General features: G+C 37.7%; 1 protein-coding gene across 1 annotated transcript; it reads left to right on the top strand.

Moving 5' to 3' along the window:
- The first annotated feature begins 1,383 nt into the window (after positions 1-1,383).
- LOC120488878 (cadherin EGF LAG seven-pass G-type receptor 2-like) lies at positions 1,384-21,664 on the top strand. Its single transcript, XM_039685495.2, has 25 exons — positions 1,384-1,534; positions 4,265-4,336; positions 6,347-6,516; positions 6,647-6,691; positions 6,789-6,878; positions 6,969-7,058; positions 8,150-8,263; positions 8,864-8,977; positions 9,059-9,152; positions 9,428-9,540; positions 9,633-9,806; positions 10,625-10,750; positions 10,850-11,101; positions 11,213-11,311; positions 14,609-14,781; positions 14,877-15,025; positions 15,750-16,057; positions 16,322-16,432; positions 16,704-16,895; positions 17,020-17,117; positions 18,956-19,120; positions 19,780-19,977; positions 20,425-20,520; positions 20,669-20,687; positions 20,785-21,664. The coding sequence occupies exons 1-25, from the start codon at positions 1,459-1,461 to the stop codon at positions 20,806-20,808; spliced, it is 3,162 nt and encodes a 1,053-aa protein (XP_039541429.2). The 5' UTR covers positions 1,384-1,458; the 3' UTR covers positions 20,809-21,664.
- Positions 21,665-21,716: the final 52 nt, after the last annotated feature.

The following is a 21,716-nucleotide window of genomic DNA, read 5'->3' as shown; positions in this document are numbered from 1 at the left end:
ACAAAAAGACAAAATGTCTTTGACTGCTCTTCCTTTAACTAACAACACAACCCGAAACAATCAAATTATACCGATTATGCCTGAGTGAACTTTAGTAACATGAACTTCAGGGGAAAATAATAACGTTATATAATTCCTTTTGCAATTCATAATTTATATTTGTTGAATCTATTTTCCTGCAGGTAGGATGAGTTGTGTTTTGTGGTGGATTTGTAGCCTCACTGCAAAAAAAATGCTTTTCTTACTTAGTATTTTTGTCTTGTTTCCAGTCCAAATAAAAATTCTTAAATCAAAAGAAGCATTTTACTACACATGTAAATGACAAGAAATGCACATGTGAGAGATGTGCACAAAAGTTTGAACTAAATCACAAACACATAACTAATCTAAACAAATAAAAATCATGCATACATGCAAAATGGAAAAGTGAAAGTGAATGAGAAACAGAACAAGGGAATGAATCTTTGAAAAGAGTATTTAAATAATGGCTGTGCAAAAGTTAATTGCGATTAATCGCATCCAAAATAAAAGTCTGTGTTTACATAGTATATTTGTGTGTGCTGTATATAATTATTTTGTATATATAAATACACACACATGCATGTATATGTTTAAGAAAATGTGTTATTCCTATATAAAATATTTATATAATATAGATTATGTATTTATATATATATACAGAATTTAAGCGCAAATCATTCTTAAATATATACATACATGCATAGGTATTTATATATACAAAATAATTATATACAGCACACTCAAATATATTACTGTATATAAACACAGATTTTGGATGCGATTAATCTCAATTAACTTTTGCACAGCCCTAAATAATAATAATAATAATAATAATAAACTTTTGAGTTATACAGCAGTGCAGAGTGAAATATATATTGTTTTCACGTATCTTTACAGAAGTCTTTATATTTGAGTGAAAGGCTAGTCTTTGAGAGATTTTTTTTTTAATATGTATTAAAAATACAAGTCTAAAATGCAACACTCAATGTTATACAATGTAATAGGATTCCTTACTCAATCTTTCTACCCTGGCCTGAAAAAGGGCAAAGACTCCTGATATTGATAAGGTTACTATAAACGATAACATATATAAGATTTTTTTAAAATATATTTATAACTGTATTAATTGGTTTGAAATACAATCACACTCAGATTATAAACTTTTACTGTTGAATTGGTCTACTGGTGAAACACTGACTGAACTATAAACTATTCTATAAAATTCTTGTCAACTTTTTGAATCATCAACTTCTTTCCAGTAGATCCCTCCCACAACACTCCTGTTGGCCTTTATGAAGCACCTTTGACACTTTGATACCGGATAATAACATGTTTATGGCATACAATAAGGAACAGCTCAGATGGGGAAATTACACGAGGAATATTCACTCTCTTCCCTGCCAGCCTTCATAATACAGGCGGCACTGACAGTGAATTATGGAAAAAATTGATTTATTCTACATTTTATTTATTTTAGCTTGTCTTCATGTACACGGTGTAAGGAGTGCTGTTGGTAAGTCAAATTTATTCATAACCAGCTGAAGTTTAAGATGGTGGGCAGAACTGGAACTTTGTTAATTTGACTGTGTTGTTTACCAGAAAAGAAATGCGACTATCGTATATCCAGACCTATCTATCTATGGTACATGCCTGTTTATAAACATGTTTTACAGGACAAAGGTCTTCTAATGAAGTAAATACTTTTCATGATGATGTTGATTTGTTTACATCATCATTTATATTTTCTATTCTAAGTCACTGTTCATTAACTTAGCTACTCTCTGAACAACTTGCATGCCATGGTGGCAAATGATTTATGCAAGGAGAAGATTTGAGAATAGCAGTTGAGTAGATATGATTGTTGCTTTATTCCGTATTAATAGATTATGATCCACAAATAAATTAATAAACATTTAGACATATTCACAAATAAATAGAATGAGATCCACAAATATACGTTTGGAGTTTCACAAACATTTACTAAATTCACAAATAGATAGTCAGCTCAATGTGGCCGTTATCTGATTGGCTTGAAGAAACGGTGGGTGGAGTTAAAACTGTGGCTTGGATTGATACGTAATGGTCCAACGAAATAAAAATGTTAAACATCTTTTACTTAACCAATTTGTATGGACCTTATACTTCCTATCTGAGCCAACCCGATCTCACGGGAATTCGTACGAATTTTACGAGGTGGCTAATTCGTAACAATTCGTACGACCTCACTCGTACGAATTAGTACGATTTAGCTAAATCGTACATATTTTACGAATTAGCCAATTCGTATGAATTCGTACGAATGACCTACCCCTGACCCCGCCCCTAAACATAACCGTCACGTGGGTTTAGACAAATCGTACAAATTTGTACGAGTGAGGTCGTATGAATTAGTACGAATTAGCCACTTTTGAATCACTCGTACGAATTCGTACGAATTGGTCGTGAGATAGGGTAGTCTGAGCCAATGCAGAATGAACAAATAATTTCAGTGCAATGCAAATCGTGATTGGTTGGAGCGAGGGCATGCTAGAGTATGATAGGTCTGGGCAATGTGGCTGTTGTCTGATTGACTTGAGTAGACGGTGGGTGGAGTCTACTTATTTGTAAATTTGTCTCCACTCTACATGTCTTGATTTTTTTAGTCTATGGTCTTGACTCTTGACACCAGAAAAATTGAGCAAATTCCACAAATGCGGAGTGGGCAGAGTTGTGTTTGGGACATAAAACACATATTTGTGAATATTTTATTGCCAAATGTCATTTTATTTACTTGTGAATTTAATTACAGCCCATTCTCACCCCCAAGGCGTCACTTAACTGACGCCTTGGGAAGCATTTGGACATGCTTCAATATCTGACGCTTTAGGCGCCCTTTAGCGTCAGTTAGATCAGTGTTTCCCAACCCTGTTCCTGGCGGCACACCAACACTGTGTTTTCTTTGTCTCCCTAATCAAACACACCCGATTCAACCCATCAGCTCATTAACCCACCTGATTATGAGCTGATGGGTTGAGTCAGGTGTGTTTGATTAGGGAGACAATGAAAACACGCAGTGTTGGTGTGCCGCCAGGAACAGGGTTGGGAAACACTGAGTTAGATGACGTCCTAGGATCGCGTGTACCCTACCCCCACCCCACACCTAAACCTAACCGCGTCCTCTAACAGTTAGGAGGAGGCCCCCTTGTGTAGGGTGAATCCTTTTGTGGCCCCCCCAAAAGAAAACTCATAACGAAAACATCCTCAAACGTACAATTTTACTTACAAATTTTAGATTGTACCAAAAACAAATGAATTTGTACAATGCTGGAACAACAGTTCTGTTTTTAGCTTTATGTCTTTGAATATACAAAATTAGTATAATTGTACATTTCATTAAATATAACATTTTTTTTATAAAAAATGGTTTTGACAGTTAACAGTAATATTGTCTGAAAAGTGCAACAAAAGTATTGAATACTGAACATTTGTGATGTTCATAGTAAAAGATAAACACTGAAAAATTAATTTGCTGATTGTAAAAAAGTGCATTAAACTTCTTACATTTTAAGGTAGTAAATGACAGTGGCTCAAGTTTGGTTTGCAAATTTGAACAGCAATCTGTTTTTTCAGCAAGAAACAAACAAAAAAATTCTACTCTACTTAAAGAAATACTTTTTCAATATAGAAGACATACAATTTTATACAAGTTTTACAATATAAAAGAAATCATGCAATGCAGATTTCACATAGGACAATCCAAACTTACATACAGGTAAAATAATTTTTTTAAATAATTTCATATTCTAGAATTTCTTTGCGGCCCCCCTAGCGCCATCTAGTGGCCCCCCATGGGGCCACGGCCCCCAGTTTGAGAACCTAACTGACGCTTTCCTTTAGCGTCAGTTAGATGACGCCATAGGATCGCGTCATGTAAGTGACGCTAAAGGGCGCCTAAAACGTCAAATATTGAAGCATGGTCAAAGGTGACGCCTTGGGGTGAGAATGCGTTGTTAATTACTTTAAGTGATACTCCTAAAGATTATTCGTAGATCTCATTATATATGTCTTTACATTTATTAGTGGATCATAATAATTTGGAATAAAGCAACAATTATATCCCCATAGTTGAGCCATACTATTTCAGCTAAATTTCAACAATTTTTAAACTGAATGCTTAATTTCTCTTTTTCAATATATTGTGTATTACTATATTTAGCCTTTTATCTTTTTGTTAAGTCCTTAAACCAATGACTTGTTGTTTAAGGTACCTCGTCAGAGATAAACTGTGAGACTGGAACTAATAAGTATTTAGGGAGTGTCCCGGAGGGATATACAGGTAAGAAATGTCCACATGACTTAACAAACTAACTATGTATAAACTAGTCTACAATATTAGTTTTTCATTTACAAGCAACAATTTGTTTTTTGATTAATGTAATATTAAAGGGGTCATGAACTGCATTTAGTATTTTAGAATGTTTCCTATGCACTTATTACATTACTCAGATTTTTACATCAAAAATTATTTAGAAATAAAATGCATTTTTCCTACCCTTATTTTAGCCCTCTGATTGGAAGCTTGTTTCTGCCACCGGATAAAAAACAAAACAAAAAAAACAATTGACTTTTTATCTCAGATTTGTGTGATATAAAGATGTAATTTCGAGTTATTAAGCCAGAATTGCGTGATATAAAGTCAGAATTGAGTGATAAAAAGTCGCAATTGCAAGTTATTAAGTCAGAATTGTGAGTTATAAAGTCAAAATAAAGTGTTATAAAGTCTCAATTGCGAGTCAAAAAAAGTCAGAATCGCGAGATATAAAGTCGGAAATTGCGAGTTAAAAAGTCAGAATTGCGTGATATCAAGTCAGAATTGCGAGTTATAGTCAGAATTGCGAGTTATAGTCAGAATTGCGAGTTATAGTCAGAATTGCGAGTTATAGTCAGAATTGTGAGTTATAAAGTCAGAATTGTGAGTTAAAAAGTCATAATTTCTTGTTATAAAGTCAGAATTGCATGATATCAATTCAGAATTGCGAGTTATAATGTCGCAATTGATATAAAGTCGCGATATAAAGTCGCACTCGCAATTGCGAATTATAAAGTCAGAATTGCGAGATATAAAAAAGTCATAATTGCAAGTTATAAAGTCAGAATTGCGTGTTATAAAGTCACAATTGCAAGTTATAAAGTCAGAATTGCGTGTTATAAAGTCATAATTGCGTGTTATAAAGTCATTATTGCGTGATTATAAAGTCAGAATTTGCGTGATATAAAGTCGCAATTGCGAGTTATAAAGTCAGAATTGCGTGTTATAAAGTCATTATTGCGTGATTATAAAGTCAGAATTTGCGTGATATAAAGTCGCAATTGCGAGTTATAAAGTCAGAATTACGTGATATAAAGTCAGAATTGTGAGATATAAAGTCAGAATTGCGAGATATAAAGTCAGAATTGCGGGATATAAAGTCAGAAATCCGTGATATAGTCAGAATTGCATGATATAAAGTCAGAATTGTGAGATATAAAGTCAGAATTACGTGATATAAAGTCAGAATAGCGAGTTATAAAGTTAGAATTGCGTGATATAAAGTCAGAATTGTGTGATATAAAGTCAGAATAGCGAGTTATAAAGTCAGAATTGCGTGATATAAAGTCAGAATTGCGTGATATAAAGTCAGAATTGCGTGATATAAAGTCAGAATTCAGTGATAAAAAGTTGCAATTGCAAGTTATTAAGTCAGAATTGTGAGTTATGAAGTCAGAATTGAGTGTAATAAAGCAATTCACTTTTATATTTTTTATTCAATGGTGGAAACCAGCTTCCATAGTTGCAGCTGCAGGCAGTGCTTTGATAAAGACAATTCTACGCTCTCTCAAAGTCCGTGGCCAATTGCTGAAGACCTTCGTTATGGAAAATATAAATGTCCACAGAAAGAATTTTTTTTAACTCTCAAAAGTAAGTTAGTTGAATGACCTTAAGAATAGGGGTCGGGTCATCTGGGAGGTCATTGGCAAAGGGAGCGTTCTTTGATTGTTTTCTGGATATAATTTAATCACAATGTAAATAACAGAAACAATGTGAAGGCTTGATTTACTGACACAACAAGGATGTCTTGAGTTCTAAAACTAACAGGATGTTTTTATTTTTCTCATTCTCAATTCATGACCCCTTTAATGTTTTATTAATGTACTGAAATGTTTTAATGTTGTGGTCATTTGAAACACTTTTCCGTCTGGGCGCAGCATTACAAGTATTACAAGTAGTAATGATTGATCAATACTGGCATTATGTTTTAGACAGTCTATGAAGAGTATTAAAATATGCATCTGATCTGGCCTTCAGGAAATGTAGAGGTTATTTTCATCACTAATATCGGACCTGATGATCGTCTGGTGCTGGAGGGATATTTTGATTCCATTGCTGAAAACTTTCTGGAGCTGATTTACTTCAATGGAACCTCAAACGCTACTGTACGAACCATCAAACCACTGGATGCTGATGAACTTAAGGAGGTTTGTTTCACTATTATATTTGTTAGATAAAGTATATAAATATAAAAAGAACATAACCATACATATTACTTTTATAATGGAAGAAAGTGCCACATACTGTGTGTCTCTTTGTGTGTTTTATTTCTTCCAGTCGGGAGGGAGTTTGTATTATTCAGTGACCTGCTCAAACACAGGGGTATGTTTATTTACACATTAGCATAATTCAATAAGAATGATGGAAATAGGTATCCTCACATAAATCTTCATTACAAATATTTCATTGTGGATTTCAGCTGAAAAATGCACGGGCGCTAGATATTCAGGATGTCAATGACAATCCTCCGATCTTCCAGAATAAAACATACAGCGCCACAGTGTCAGAGGTGTGTGTAATGTCACATCTTTAAACAGCAGAAGTGTGTTTGGTCACTCAGAGACTCGCATCTCTTTGTAAACTGTGTCTTTTGCTCCAGACGACAACGGTGGGTTCAGATGTGCTCAGGGTTATAGCGGAAGATGCTGATGTTTCTCCAGAAAAAAACAATATTACATATTCTATACAGGTGAGTCTAATTTGATATAATACAAACATAACAGGCTTTCACAAAAGTAAAATTATAGAATACCGTGATAGTAGACATGTTCCTGGAACTACATTTCTCTGAAAACTTGACCTATGATTTGCTACATAGCTGGACAAAAAGTGCAAAAATAATCATACATGTTTGATCCATTTTCCCAAAAAAGAAAAACTAAATTTAAGAGATAAAATTGGATCTGCTTTATATGCGTATGCTCACTTTTGTTTAGAAGACTACCATATAGATACTGTTATAGATTTTTACTCAAACCTAACTATTATAGATTTGTTTCCCTAAAATGAACTATACTACCACAACTCATACGCTAGCACGTCTAGATATATTGCCATTTCCAGACGACTACAGCCGAGTCGATAATTCTAACTTACTTGTTTTCTTGCTGTGCAGACAGACAGACTTGAGTAACTGTCCTTTAAATGCTTAATATTACAGCCAGGAGTTCTCGAGCAGTTCTCAGAGAATCTCAAACGAAAAGCAGAATACAGCCAGACACATCAAAATAGAATCACCATGACTAACATGTCAAGCTCTGTTAATCATGCTCTGTGATTGGTTAATTGTTTACAAAAAACTTTAATTTAATTTTAAATGATTTCTAAGTTAATTTTATTATATGCCGGTTAATCAATGTTTTAAAATTTTTGAAATATTTAATATAGATGCTAAATGGTAAATGGACTGCATTTATATAGCGCTTTCATAGACCTAATGGCCACCAAAGCGCTTTACATTTGCCTCACATTCACCCATTCACACACTCATTCACACACCGACGGCGGTGTCAGCCATGCAAGGCGCCAGCCAGCTCGTCGGGAGCAGCTGGGGTTAGGTGTCTTGCTCATGGACACCTCGACACTTGGTCAGGTGGAACCGAGGATTGAACCACCAACCTTTCGGTTTGTAGACAACCTACATGAACCACTGAGGCACTGCCGCCCCTAGATCATATTTAACACCAATGTATTCAGTTATTTTTTAGAAAATATATAAATATTTGAGTGTAATAATGCGTGAGCTCAGTTTGTGTCATTTAAATCATGTCTTCTTGACAGTCTCCAGCACCAGATGAATTTGAAGTGAGAAGTGACGGAAACATCAGGTTGAAACAACGTCTGAACTACGACAATGCTCAAGAGTACATCTTCACTGTGCAAGCTACAGACAAAGTAAAGACAAACTTTGACATGCCAGTCCCACATCCATTTTACTAAGCATTGCTTTACATTTAAAGGAATAGTTTTCCAAGAGTGAAAATTATTTTACTCACCCACAAAAGTTGTCACTGGGGCATTACTCTTACAAAAGGTACACCTTTGTATCCTTCTTTACACCTAAACGGTGCAGGCATAGCCTATTATTACAACGCATTCTCATCCCAGGGCGTCATATATGACACTTTTGACAATGCATTATATCTAACGCACATGGCACCCTTTAGTGTCAATATAACACGCTTCGGTTATGGGTAGGTTTAGGTCTGGGGTAGGGTTAGGGTTAGACCACTAGGAGGCGCCTTCTGGCCCATATATATCTGCGTCTCATATTGACGATATCTTGGGATGAGAATGGGCTCATTGTTACAAATATATGTAATACATTTTGAAAGGGTGCCACTCCATTTCCCTTTTTTCTAAGAGTGCAGGACTTACTTTCTTCTGTTTAGTAGAATTGTACAAACTGCTATTTCCCATTCATTGAAATATAATTTTTTTGGATGAACTATCATTTTAATGTAGATAGTATTAAAACACTATGTTTCCTTGCAGGACAAAGAAGAATTCAGTGACACCACAACAGTTACAATAACAGTTGAAGATTTTGACAATCTAAACCCTTATTTTGATCACAGTTTCTACAAGGCATCCATTGAGGAAAATCAGGTAAATGACGTCATGATCAATATTTAAACGCATGTCTGATCAAACAAATGAACCCTTCATGTCTTTTCTGTCCATGCACAGGTAGGACCGTTTTCAGAAGTCACTCCTGAGGCCATAAAAGCTCAAGATGGCGACACGGGCATCAACGAGACTGTACTTTACAACATAACAGCAGGTGATAACACACTTACATGACACGAGTCCTAATATAAATAACCTCCTCCACCTGTTTCCAAATAAAGTTTTACTGTAGATGCGTGAGAGCAAGAGTGAAACACTGATTTTAATTCTGATAATAAATCTACCTAACTCTAGTCAAGCACAGTAATTGTGATAAAACAAGTACTTTACACTGCTAATAACACACTTCCGTTTGAATAAAGAAATATAGTCATATTCTATATTAAGTTTCTGATAATAACACAGCAAATATCCACATTTCTGTTCCAGTCATTCCAAATGAATATCAGAGTAACTTTGACATCAATCAAAACAGTGGAGTCATCTTTGTGAAAACGGCACTAGACAGAGAGGAAATCGACCAGATAACGGTTTACATACAGGTATCAGACGTTTCTGAAGACATTCATGAATCTAAAGAGGTTTCAGTAATGTGTTTGTTAATATTTTCTATTCATGATTTCCTTATAAATAGGCAACTCAGCAGGATGATGCCAGTAAGACGGCTAACACTGTGGTGTCCGTCACCATTGAGGATGTGAACGACAACCCTCCAAAATTTGACCAGGATGAGTACACCGTATCTATTCTGGAAAATTCACCACAGTCTCAGTTTGTGCTTCAGACTAGAGTCACTGATCTAGACCTGGTACAGTTCCTGAAAACATCACTGTCTCTTTGTAAAGTAGATAAAAAACACAAAAATAAAAAATACAGTAAACCATTTTTAAACACCAAAAATGATGATCCAATCATCCAGAGCTACCAACAACTCAAAAAAACTAAGCAACCACTTAACCACACATTAACAAATTCGAACACCTCAAAGGGTTAGTTCACCCAAAAATCAAGTGTAGCACCAGTTCTGGCAGGTCACGTTAGTCAAGCTTGCATCACCTGACTCTCAGCTGATCCACGTCTACCTACAGGAATATGACGCCTATCACTGTATACATACTGTATATAAGCTCCTCAGTAATTTTATCAGCAGTAATATCAAAGTCTAGTTATACTCGAAGTGTACTCAAAGTATACTCAAAGTATACTCAAAGTGAACACTTTGAATCCATTCGCGCGTCAAGAGCGAAATTGACGTTCGTAAAAAACAAAAGTTTAGACTGTCTGCCAGCACATTCACTGTCCTCGCGGCTGCGGCTGCTGCAACTTGAGGGGGCTGGCTGCAGGACGACTCAACTTCCACAGACAGTTTTTTAATGTTTTATATCAAGATTTTGCTTTAGTATAATTTTCGGGACAATTAAGGCCGGTTTCGGAATTCGGGACAGCAGCTTAGATTTCGGGACTTCTGGTCTCCCTATGCATACTGCACCTTTAAAACTCTCATCTAACTCCCCAAGTCTTCAAACTTAAACCAAGCTGATATAAACTTCCATTTAAGGCTTTGTCAAGCCAACATTCAAAGTTTTTTTTAATGTACTTACCTTATCTAGTTTTCTCTCCGATCAGGGTGGGTTCTCCAAAGGTCACTTTATCATGGTTAGCGATACCTTCGCTATCAACAGTCAAGGAGTAATATCACTTCGGAGCGACGCTACCTTGGATAGAGAAACTGTAGACAGTTACATCCTACAGGTACAAAAGCAATCACATTCATTTCTTAAATGCAACTACTTACAAAATGTTCAGGATGACTATTCATTCTGTATGGGATGCTTGCGTTGTCTTTCTCAGGTTGTAGCTGTAGACCAGCCTGTCGATGGTTTAAGCTCCACAGCTCAGGTCATCATCACTGTTCTGGACCTCAATGACAACAACCCACAATTCCTTCCTCTCCCAGAGATCATTGAGATTCAGGAAGGTGTGTACACACCCTCATCACCTGGAGATGTGAGCAAAATCTCAGCCACAGATGCTGACATTGGAGACAACGGTCGTGTCACCATCACTACTTTCTCACAGAATGAAATATTCAGATTCAGAGAGGTAAGGGGACTTAATCAGTACATGATATCTACAGTCTATGACATATTTTTATAAACATGACATTGTAATGTTCAGATCTTATAAAAACATGTTAATTTCCTTCACTTGTAGGATGGGACTCTACTAGCTATTGAGGAGCTGGATCGAGAGACACAGGATGTGTATGATGTGGTCATTGTTGCTATGGATCATGCAATCCCACAGAGAAATGTACATTGTACATCATTTCTATTCATTTGTATTATTGCATGATGTAAATGTATGTTGTTCCATACAAATAGTGAATGTATTGATTGTGAAGTGTAGTGTGTTCCCACCTTAATACTGTAAATATGTCCACAAAGAGGCAGAAAAATTCTAGTTCTAATGTAGTGCTATTGTTACTACAGTTATGCCAGCACAAAACATTTACAGAGTTAAAACTGGGGGGCCATTTCACAATGGCATTACCTCAGATTGTTAACAGATTGCCTGATGCATATTTTTTTAAAAGCCCGCTCATCACACACACACAAAAAAAGAACTCATGGCTATGACATAAGATTTTGGATAACACTTTAGAATATGATTCCATTAGTTAAGGTTATTTGATCCATTAACTAATATTTACTAACAATGAGCAACAGTTACGGACTGCCCTGAGACTTCGGTTGAAGATCCAAATGCAGCTTTATTAGGACAATCCAGAATCGTAATCCATTTTACGAGCAAAGGGTCAAACACATGGACAAATAATCCAAAAAATCAACAATCCAAATGTATTCCAGTCCAGTAACCCAATCCAGTATTCCAGTATTACAGACGCTCCAGTATTACAGACGCTCCAGTATTCCTGATTCCAGACGTTCCAGTATTCCAGACTCTCCAGTATTCCAGACTCTCCAGTATTCCAGATTCCAGACGCTCCAGTATTCCAGACGCTCCAGTATTCCAGATGCTCCAGTATTCCAGACTCTCCAGTATTCCAGATTCCAGACGCTCCAGTATTCCAGACGCTCCAGTATTCCAGATGCTCCAGTATTCCGGACGCTCCAGTATACCAGATGCTCCAGTATTCCAGATTCCAGACGCTCCAGTATTCCAGATGCTCCAGTATTCCAGACGCTCCAGTATTCTGGACGCTCCAGTATTCCAGATGCTCCAGTATTCCAGATGCTCCAGTATTCCAGACGCTCCAGTATTCCGGATGCTCCTGTATTCCAGATGCTCCAGTATTCCAGACACTCCAGTAATCCAGATGCTCCAGTATTCCAGATGCTCCAGTATTCCAGATGCTCCAGTATTACAAACACTCCAGTATTACAGAATCCAGTATTCCAGACTCTCCAGTATTCTAGACTCTCCAAAATTCCAGAATCCAGTATTCCAGACCCTACAGTATTCCAGACGCTCCAGTATTCCAGACTCTACAGTATTCCAGAATCCAGTGTTTCAGACTCTCCAGTATTCCAGACTCTCCAGTATTACAGAATCCAGTATTCCAGACTCTCCAGTATTCCAGACCCTACAGTATTCCAGACGCTCCAGTATTCCAGACCCTCCAGTATTCCAGACTCTCCAGTATTCCAGAATCCAGTGTTCCAGTCTCTCCAGTATTCTAGATGCTCCGGTATTCCAGACCCTCCAGTATTCCAGACTCTACAGTATTCCAGAATCCAGTGTTTCAGACTCTCCAGTATTCCAGACTCTCCAGTATTACAGAATCCAGTATTCCAGACTCTCCAGTATTCCAGACCCTACAGTATTCCAGACGCTCCAGTATTCCAGACCCTCCAGTATTCCAGACTCTCCAGTATTCCAGAATCCAGTGTTCCAGTCTCTCCAGTATTCTAGATGCTCCGGTATTCCAGACCCTCCAGTATTCCAGACTCTCCAGTATTCAAGAATCCAGTGTTCCAGACTCCCCAGTATTCCAGATGCTCCAGTATTCCAGACCCTCCAATATTCCAGAATCCAGTGTTCCAGACTCTCCAGTATTCCAGATGCTCCAGTATTCCAGACGCTCCAGTATTCCAGACCCTCCAGTATTCCAGAATCCAATGTTCCAGACCCTCCAGTATTCCAGATGATCCAGTATTCCAGGCCCTCCAGTATTCCAGAATCCAGTGTTCCAGACTCTCCAGTATTCCAGATGCTCCAGTATTCCAGACACTCCAGTATTCCAGACCCTCCAGTATTCCAGACTCCAGTGTTCCAGACTCTCCAGTATTCCAGATGCTCCAGTATTCCAGACCCTCCAGTATTCCAGAATCCAGTGTTCCAGACTCTCCAGTATTCCAGATGCTCCAGTATTCCAGTCCCTCCAGTATTCCAGACTCTCCAGTATTCCAGAATCCAGTGTTCCAGACCCTCCAGTATTGAGATGCTCCTCAAACAGGTGCAGCGTCTATGATGGCTGGAGACTCTGGTGTGGCCGCCATGTCGTGGAGAGGCTCTGGACTTGGTACCCCCAGATAGGGAAGCGCTGAGAGCACTGGACTTGCTATCACCAGACTTGGAAGTGCTGGACTCTTGGATTGGCCAATGATGCACAACCCAACCCCCACCCCCAAACCACTTAATTGGAGGGCGTAGACCATGAACTTGGCCTGCGATCCTTGAGGACCATCATGGCCCGCACTGATTCGAGCTCCAGAGCAGACTTCTTCCCGACAGTCAAAGTGGCGTAACATCACAAAAGTGCAGACTCGTAGGAAGACTGCGAGTGTTTAGGGTGCCATTTGAGACAGGGCCATTAGGGCCTGCTCAGATACCCAGCTTGAAGATCCAAATGCAGCTTTATTGTGACAATCCAGAATCGTAATCCATATAACAGGCAAATGGGTGCTAATAATGGGTCCAAATTGGGCTCTAAGAGGGTCTGATTTAGATGTTAATTTCATGGGCTCACTTGAGTAGCAAATGGGTGCTAATAATGGGTCCAAATTGGGCTACACACAAAAACCTTATGGGGCCACATTAGGTTTTTTTGTGTGAGTGTGTGAGATCATAGTGGGTGAAAACTGGGACACATTTATTACTTTCTTGAAGGATTCCAGTGGGACAAATAAAACATTAAAAAACCTTATATTAGCAGCACCCATTTGCAACCCAAGTTAGCCCATTTAATAAACATATAAATGGGCCCAACATCAATGGGGGCCACATGGAGCTGATGGAGAATTTTATTTTGGGCCCCATTTGGATTACAGGGCACAAGTGACAGCCCAACAAAAATCCCAGATGGGGCCCACATGGAAATGTTGGCTAGGGCATTAATTTCGTCCTTAAAATATCTAATTTGAGGTTGGGATTTGTCCATCCCTAAATGGCACACAAATATGCAAAAAGAAGCTGCACTATGTACTAGATTGTATGCGTTTGTAAAAAAGGCTGTATTTCTTATACTAGTTCAGTCCTTACAAGTAAATTATTGGTAATTCCACACATTAATTGTGGATTCTCGACATTGCAAATATGAACTTTTGGTCTGCACTACAAAGGATTTTTTGGGTTCATTTTCTGCAGAACATCACCAAAGTGAGGGTCAGTATCACAGACGTCAATGACAACGCTCCAGTTTTCAGCTCTGACACATACAGCAAAAGCATTCTGGTTAAAGATGGCAAGGTTGGAGAGGTGCTGCTGACGCTCTCGGCCACAGATAAAGACGCTGGAATCAACTCGCTAATTAGCTACAGGTAATCTTAAGACTAAACTCCCATTAGGATCATCAATATGAAGGCTAAACCATGAACACACTTACCTACATAACTCCTTTGTTGTGTTTCTGTAGTTTCTCTGAAGACTCCTCAATGGTCGCATTGGATGCTGACACAGGAGACATCACTTTGACCTCTGACCTTGGCGAGGTCACAGAAAACACGCTGCTAACCCTCACTGCTATAGCGACAGATCATGGAACACCACCAAAATCTGATGAAGGTTTGGGCTTCATAACAATATTGTTGTTCTTCCTTAGGAGCTCTCTCTAGTGTAGTGTGATCCCACCTACTGTATGTCCACAAAGAGATAGAAAAAGGGCTAGTTCTAGTAGTGTTGTTAATGCAGTTTATGCCAGCACAAAACTTTTATAGAGTTAAAACTGGGGGGTCATTTCACATTATTGGAAATAACATATAAAGCTACAATAGTCTCAAAATGAATGTATTAACAAAATATGATTCACAAATCCGTAAGCATATATATTCTATATTTACAAACACATCATTTTAATTCACATTTTAATTTTATTTTAATTCAAGTATTTGTGTACAAATTGATTGTTGAATTTGCAAATAGTGTGTATGTGTGGATCACTGTGGATTTGTATGTGAATTTTGTGCGTGTGAATTATCTTTTTTACATCATATTTTACAAATGAACACATTTTGAGACTATTTCAGCTCCAAATCAAACAGCTGTGGCACTTTTTGGGGGGTATTTATTCACTTTTTTTCTATTCTTTTTTCTTTTGATCTATTTTGTTTAGATTTCAGCACAAAATGTTCTAAATCTTGTAAAACACTGCCTAAATCTAAAGTGAGTCCTGCATCTTGTGCACGTTATGGTACATTTGTGTCTCAAACGCGTGCCCTTGGTTTGCATTTAAAAATCAACCTGACCTCAATAGAACATGTCAAAACGAACATCTTTCTTCTCTCTGTAGCCGAAGTCTTGATCTACTTCAAAATTGCTCCTGTCAATGAGAGTGTGAGTTTTGAAAGCTCCTCCTACAACTTCACAATAAAAGAGAATGAACCTGAGGCCTCAACAGTGGGGAAGGTCAAGGCATTCACAGGAAGTCCACTGGTTTCGGTCAGCTATAACATGAAGTCACATGAGGATATCTTCTCTGTGGATGGTGAGGGAACCATAAAAGCTCTGAGACCGCTGGACAAGGAGGAAGAGGAGTGGTACATCCTCACAGTAGAAGCCATAGACTCCCGAACTCCTGCAAACACTGCAGAGACAATGGTACTGTTCTTACTTTAAATTAAGGCCAGAAACAAACTCTACACAAGTGCACAATTTATGTTAATGCATAGTGTATTTTGTTCAAATGTATGTTAATGCCCGCTGCATCCCCCATTCTCGTACTTACCTAGAGAATGTTTTTATTCTTACTCTTAAAGTCTTACTCTTCAAGTACAGCATAGTCAAAAGTTTTTCTTCTTAGAAGAAAGCTGTCACAGGGGTCATTTATATTTGTATTTGACTTTTTTCTCTCACAATCTTCAGGTCAGTGTTCAGGTTGAGAACGTGAATGAGGCTCCTGTGTTTGACGCTGAACTATATAAAGCAGAGATTTTCAGCATCTCTCCATACAAATATCCTATAGTGAAGGTCCAGGTGAGTGTGGCTTGGCATATTCATCATACATAAATGCAATGGATGTAGTTCGATCTTTTTTAAATATAGTACTGTTTGCTAAGGTAAGCATTACCAATGTTATTGCTTACAAGTAGAGTTTATACCCTAGCATCATGGCACCCTAGCATCAAAGCACAAAATTGTAGATATTATAAATAATAAACTAGACAAATTGTTATTTGCAAGTAATACAATGTATTTTTTTGTATTTACATGTACGTACCTGGTTGAAATGTGGTGTGTCCCTCAGGCATCGGACCCTGATGTGGGCGAGAGCTCAGAACTGAAGTATTCCCTGCTGCAGTTCACAACTCTGCTGGATGTGGAGGCAAGCACTGGTCAAGTCTACGTACTGGATGCATCCAGATTCAGAGACAATCAGTTGACCTTACAGGTTAAAGCCAGTGATAAACAGGGGCTGTTCACGACTACGACACTACAGGTGTGCAGAAACAGAGGGAGAAAAAAAGAGGAAGCTTTTGTAAGACTGTTTCAAATGACCAATGGCATTGATTGAGAAGAGAACACCTTTACAAAGATGGGCTTCTTGTGTTTGCCACATGCAGATCGAAGTAAAACAAAGTGTACATCGTGGCAGCGTCTCAGTAATCTCCCTAAACCAGCCCATATACATAGTGGAGAAGAATATACCAGAGATGGAAGAGTGAGTAATCTCTATTTGATATTGAAACGTCTTATTAAGATAGAATAAGAGCATTTCATTTGTGAAGTGTTAATGTGTTTTGAGCTGAGAGGAAACATGTTTCAGGATTAATAGCTTGTTTTCATATGATGTCACGCCACTGCGTTGCCATGGCGTGAAACACAGATGGAGGGCAGGAAGTGATTTGCTGCATTTAGAAAGCACTATAACAAACTCAAAATGCCTGTGTTGAGTCATTTATAGTTACTTGAATTGATCAAACCACAAGGAGTTTTTATCATGTACCAAAAGTTGTTTGAAAATGCAAGAAATTGATTGAAAAACTCTGGAAAATCGGCCTGCAAACAAACCTATGTCTGCGGTCGGGAGGAGCCGAATGGTAAAATGCACGTCTGTGTAACGTTAGTGATCACTTCGTCAAAGGTGAGTTAATACAACTTAAGTTTGTGTAACGTGTAACGTTTCCGAACTTTGTAAAGTCAAAGTATGTCTGCAAGACGAGGTAGTTGCTGATATCTACAGCGTCGATGGCAGGAAAATAGTTCAAATCAGTTGAAAAATCGCTCCTCTTTATAACGTAAGGATCACGTCCAATATATGTTTGATTTTTTGTTTATTTCTTTCTCTTGTAATAGCGTGTAAAGTAGTACAGTACGGACTTTCCTCCATCTCTTCCATTGTGCTCTTCACTCATCTGCATTCCGCACGTCATCATAATCACGTGACTGAAACCCAGCTATTAACCCAAAAATAATTTATTTTACTCACCCTCATGGGGTTCCTAATCTGTGTGTTCTGCTATGTTTTCAAAGAAAATGTCAAAGAGTTCTTTTCCACACAAAAAAAAGAAAAAGAAATTGAATTTTTTTTTTAAATTACTGAAAAGCTTCCCATCAAGTGAGTTCAGTCAGGGTGTCAAATAAAAAAAAAAAATGGATCGATCGTGAGCTAAATGTTATTTTAAGCCAGTTCTTAAAGGGGTCATGAACTGGCTTTTTACATTTTATTATATTGTTGTCTGAGGTCAACTTATGACGTTCGCTTGGTTTTTGCATTCAAAAACATTTTCTACTCTAGTTTTGAGCCTAATTTTTATGGGCGTCTCGCACCGAGACTTGGAAGTAAACGCCCACTGCTGTGAGTGGATAACAGTTTTGCATATTATAATGAGTTTCGACTCACTCATCGGTGTACGTGGGGGAAATTGTTTTGAAAACGTCCAATGTTGTAAAATGTAAACCGGAATGATTCGCCCATACATGTTCGACCCAGAGTCCGTGTGTTGCACAATTCTTGTCAGATCTAATATAGACGGCACAGCACCGTTCTTTACTCTTAATCGGTCTGCAAATCCAGTCTTCTTTACAAAACAATCCTCAGTGAAATGAAGCCAACAGACGGACTCGGTAGCTCGATCAGGTTTGTCATGACGAGGTAAGCCTAAGTTATTTAGCTATGCGTGTAATGCGCAAATCGGTGGGCGGGGCTAAATCGGTGGGCGGGGCCGGCCGTGTTAAAGTAGGCGTTGATCTTCTTCTGCAGTCATAGTTCCCCACTTTGAAAAACGAGTCGTTTGCTGAGCCTGGTGTCAATAAAAGCTGTGATTGGACTAACAAGGACGTTTTCAGTTCTGAAACTTGCAGGATATTCTTATAATATGATGACCTCTTAGATGTAAAAAGCTCAAGGAAAATTTGATTTCTCAGTTCATCACCCCTTTAATTAATCATTTTTTTTCTGTTTTGCACATTAGACTGAATTGAAACTTCAACTTCATGTTACCTCCCGTTATTGTTTTGTTTTCTGTTAGACCATCTGATAGTGTGCTTTTTCCTCAGTTCCATGGGGAAAGTTTTAGGCTGGACTGTGAAAATCCTCAGTGTGAGAGCTGAGGATGGGAATGAGATGCGCACCATTCTTAGTGAATCTACAGACAAGACTTACGTCAGTTTCATCGCCATGGACTCCAGTGGTGCGGTCATCCAAGCCACGGTGGTCAAAGAGTAAGTTGAACTAATACCAATTTATTAAGGCTATTCTAATGTGAAAGTTGAGTATGTGGAAATGGGGAAGAAAAAAGAAAACATGTTCACAATAAATACAGTTATAATGGTTGGAGCCGATAGCCCTGTGGTCAGTGGGTGTTTTGATTTTAAAGGCGTAGGCTGAATACACAAAAAAAAACGAAGTTTTCTACTACCCCTGTTTTCCCCTCACACACACATATAAGTGTGTAATTTACTTGAATGCCTTTCCTTTCATATATTTTAAATGACTTGCAGATTTATAACTGTATTACCTCATTATGACTGTAACAAAAGATGTGTGCCGCACAGTGTGCGGCTGATGCTCCTTTGGTTATGAACAGCTCGTGCAAACGTGCGTGTATGTGTGTGTGTTCCATGAGCGCGCACGCAGTTTCGCTTGTCGCCAGAGGGGGCGTAGTTCTGCAAAAACTCAGATTTGCACCTTTAACAAGAATATATATATATATATATATATATGAAAAATGAATGTATGAATGTTAATATGTGCATTAACAAAATAAACTCTTCACAAACAATTCCCTCTGGCTTGCTAGCCTGAATTACATCTATTCTATGTAAATATTTTAAGGATGAGAGTGTTATGGGCAGAAACTTAAATATCTTCTCTCCCACAGGAAACTGAACACTGAGAACAAAGATTTAACTTTTGAGCTGGAGAAAGTTTTTGGACCTGGTTTGGAAATCAAAGTGGAGGACAGTTCTGGAGACTCTGGAGAATCCAGTCAAACCGTCACAATCGCTCTCATCGCTGTCAGTGTTGTGCTGGCTGTAGTCAGTGTGACTTTAGCGTTGAAGATTATCCATCTTGTCAGGTAAGATATTACATGTAACTGCAGTTTTTTCCCCCTTCTTTCTTCTTTTCTTTCCTTCCCTCTATCAGTGTGAATGTGTGTTAGACACAGAGTAAACTTAGTTGTGGTCAACTAACCTGAAAAGAATTCCTAATTGAAACTTAGTCAACATGATATCAGAATTGATTTTTAATATATTTGATTGATTTAAATTCTCTGTTCTGTTTCACCTGGACTGCCAGTAGTAGGTACAGCTTTCCTAAAATGCAGTAATGTAATGCCAGTTAGTGATAAAATTATGTTTTTATGTTGACTTTGAACTTTGCTCATGATTTAGGAGTAATGTATATGTTTGTATATAATACATACTATATATACAGTACATTATACATTGTTTTTGTATATAATACATATATACAGTACATTATACATTGTTTTTGTATTTAATACATATTTTTGCTGCCTCAGGAAAAAGGGGGCAGATTCTGACAGACAGAGTTTAAGTACTGGCATTGATTTACCTCAAAGGAAACACAGTATTGACCGCCTTGCTGACTTCGACGCGTAAGTGCAAAAATATTGTTAAATATCTGATACAAATAGTTTGAAAAGATTGTTCTCAAATATAAAATATGCATCAGTTACCATGTTTTTATCTGCATTGATTTGTTCTGAGATGTTTGACTAAACATGTTTCTTCTTTTGTTAACAGAGACCAAGAACCAACAAAGGTAAAGGCCTTTGCTGTAACGACAAACTCAGAGTATAATTCATTGAGTATCTAAATTCTTATTTATAATTTTGTTCCACATGTTTTGTGTTTCCCAGGATGAGGTTACACAGAAATTTTGACAGAGAATCAGAGAATGGAAGTGATAATGGTGGAAACAGCATCTCTGCCCTCTGAAAACACCCTGATGGATCAAAGCTCCTCTTCTTCTCAGTGGTGTACAAGACTTCATGAACTTATGTCTTGATTAAGTAACATTTATAGCCCTGATCCTAAACTTGAGGTGTAGGCAGCTGTTAAGGGTTGAGTTCCTTGAAAATGGCGGAAACAACTCGAACATCAGGACTTCTAAAGACAGAAATCAGGCTCTGGGCTTCAGCATTACAGGATTAACATCTCTGATCATGTGTCCTCAGTTCCAGGATCAGCCGTCAATGACAAACTCAAGTCACAACAGACACAACACAGGGCCAATTCCCTTCAAAGAGACGAGCATCACTCTGCTCCACTCATTACGCATTACTGTCTCACAGTGGCTGTCTGGATCACCCGACATGAAGCCAGACGTCACTGACACTTTATTCTCATTTGAAATGTTATTTTAAAACAGAATTCATACTGAAAAATACAACTGAAGAACTGCCAAATGTATAAATGTAAATAAATGTTGTTATTTTTTTTATTTATGTAGTCTCTGTCTTTAATTCACATTGATGTGGAATTTGGTAAAAAACTAACAAGGATTAAAAATGTGTTATGTTAAGAGATATTTAGTTAGATTTCCAGATAAAATATCAGATAATTTGTACTAATAATTGTACAATTACTTCTTTGAAGTGACCATGGCATTTAAATTTCAATAACGGTCTCATAAAAGGGCCATAATGAAGGAATTTGGCGGCTTGCTTTAGTTTGGAATTATACTTCACATAACACACAGTCACCAAACTGTCTAATTGTCAAGATGAAAATAAAGTAAAATTGTATTGTATCTACGCAGACCACCACTACTGATTGGACAGACTCAGGT

Source organism: Pimephales promelas, chromosome 6 (assembly GCF_988280905.1).
Source record: "Pimephales promelas chromosome 6, fPimPro1.hap1.1, whole genome shotgun sequence".
In the NCBI taxonomy this organism is placed as follows: Eukaryota; Metazoa; Chordata; class Actinopteri; order Cypriniformes; family Leuciscidae; genus Pimephales; species Pimephales promelas.
Note: the sequence above shows the minus strand (reverse complement) of the source record. Positions and strands in the feature narration are given on the sequence as shown.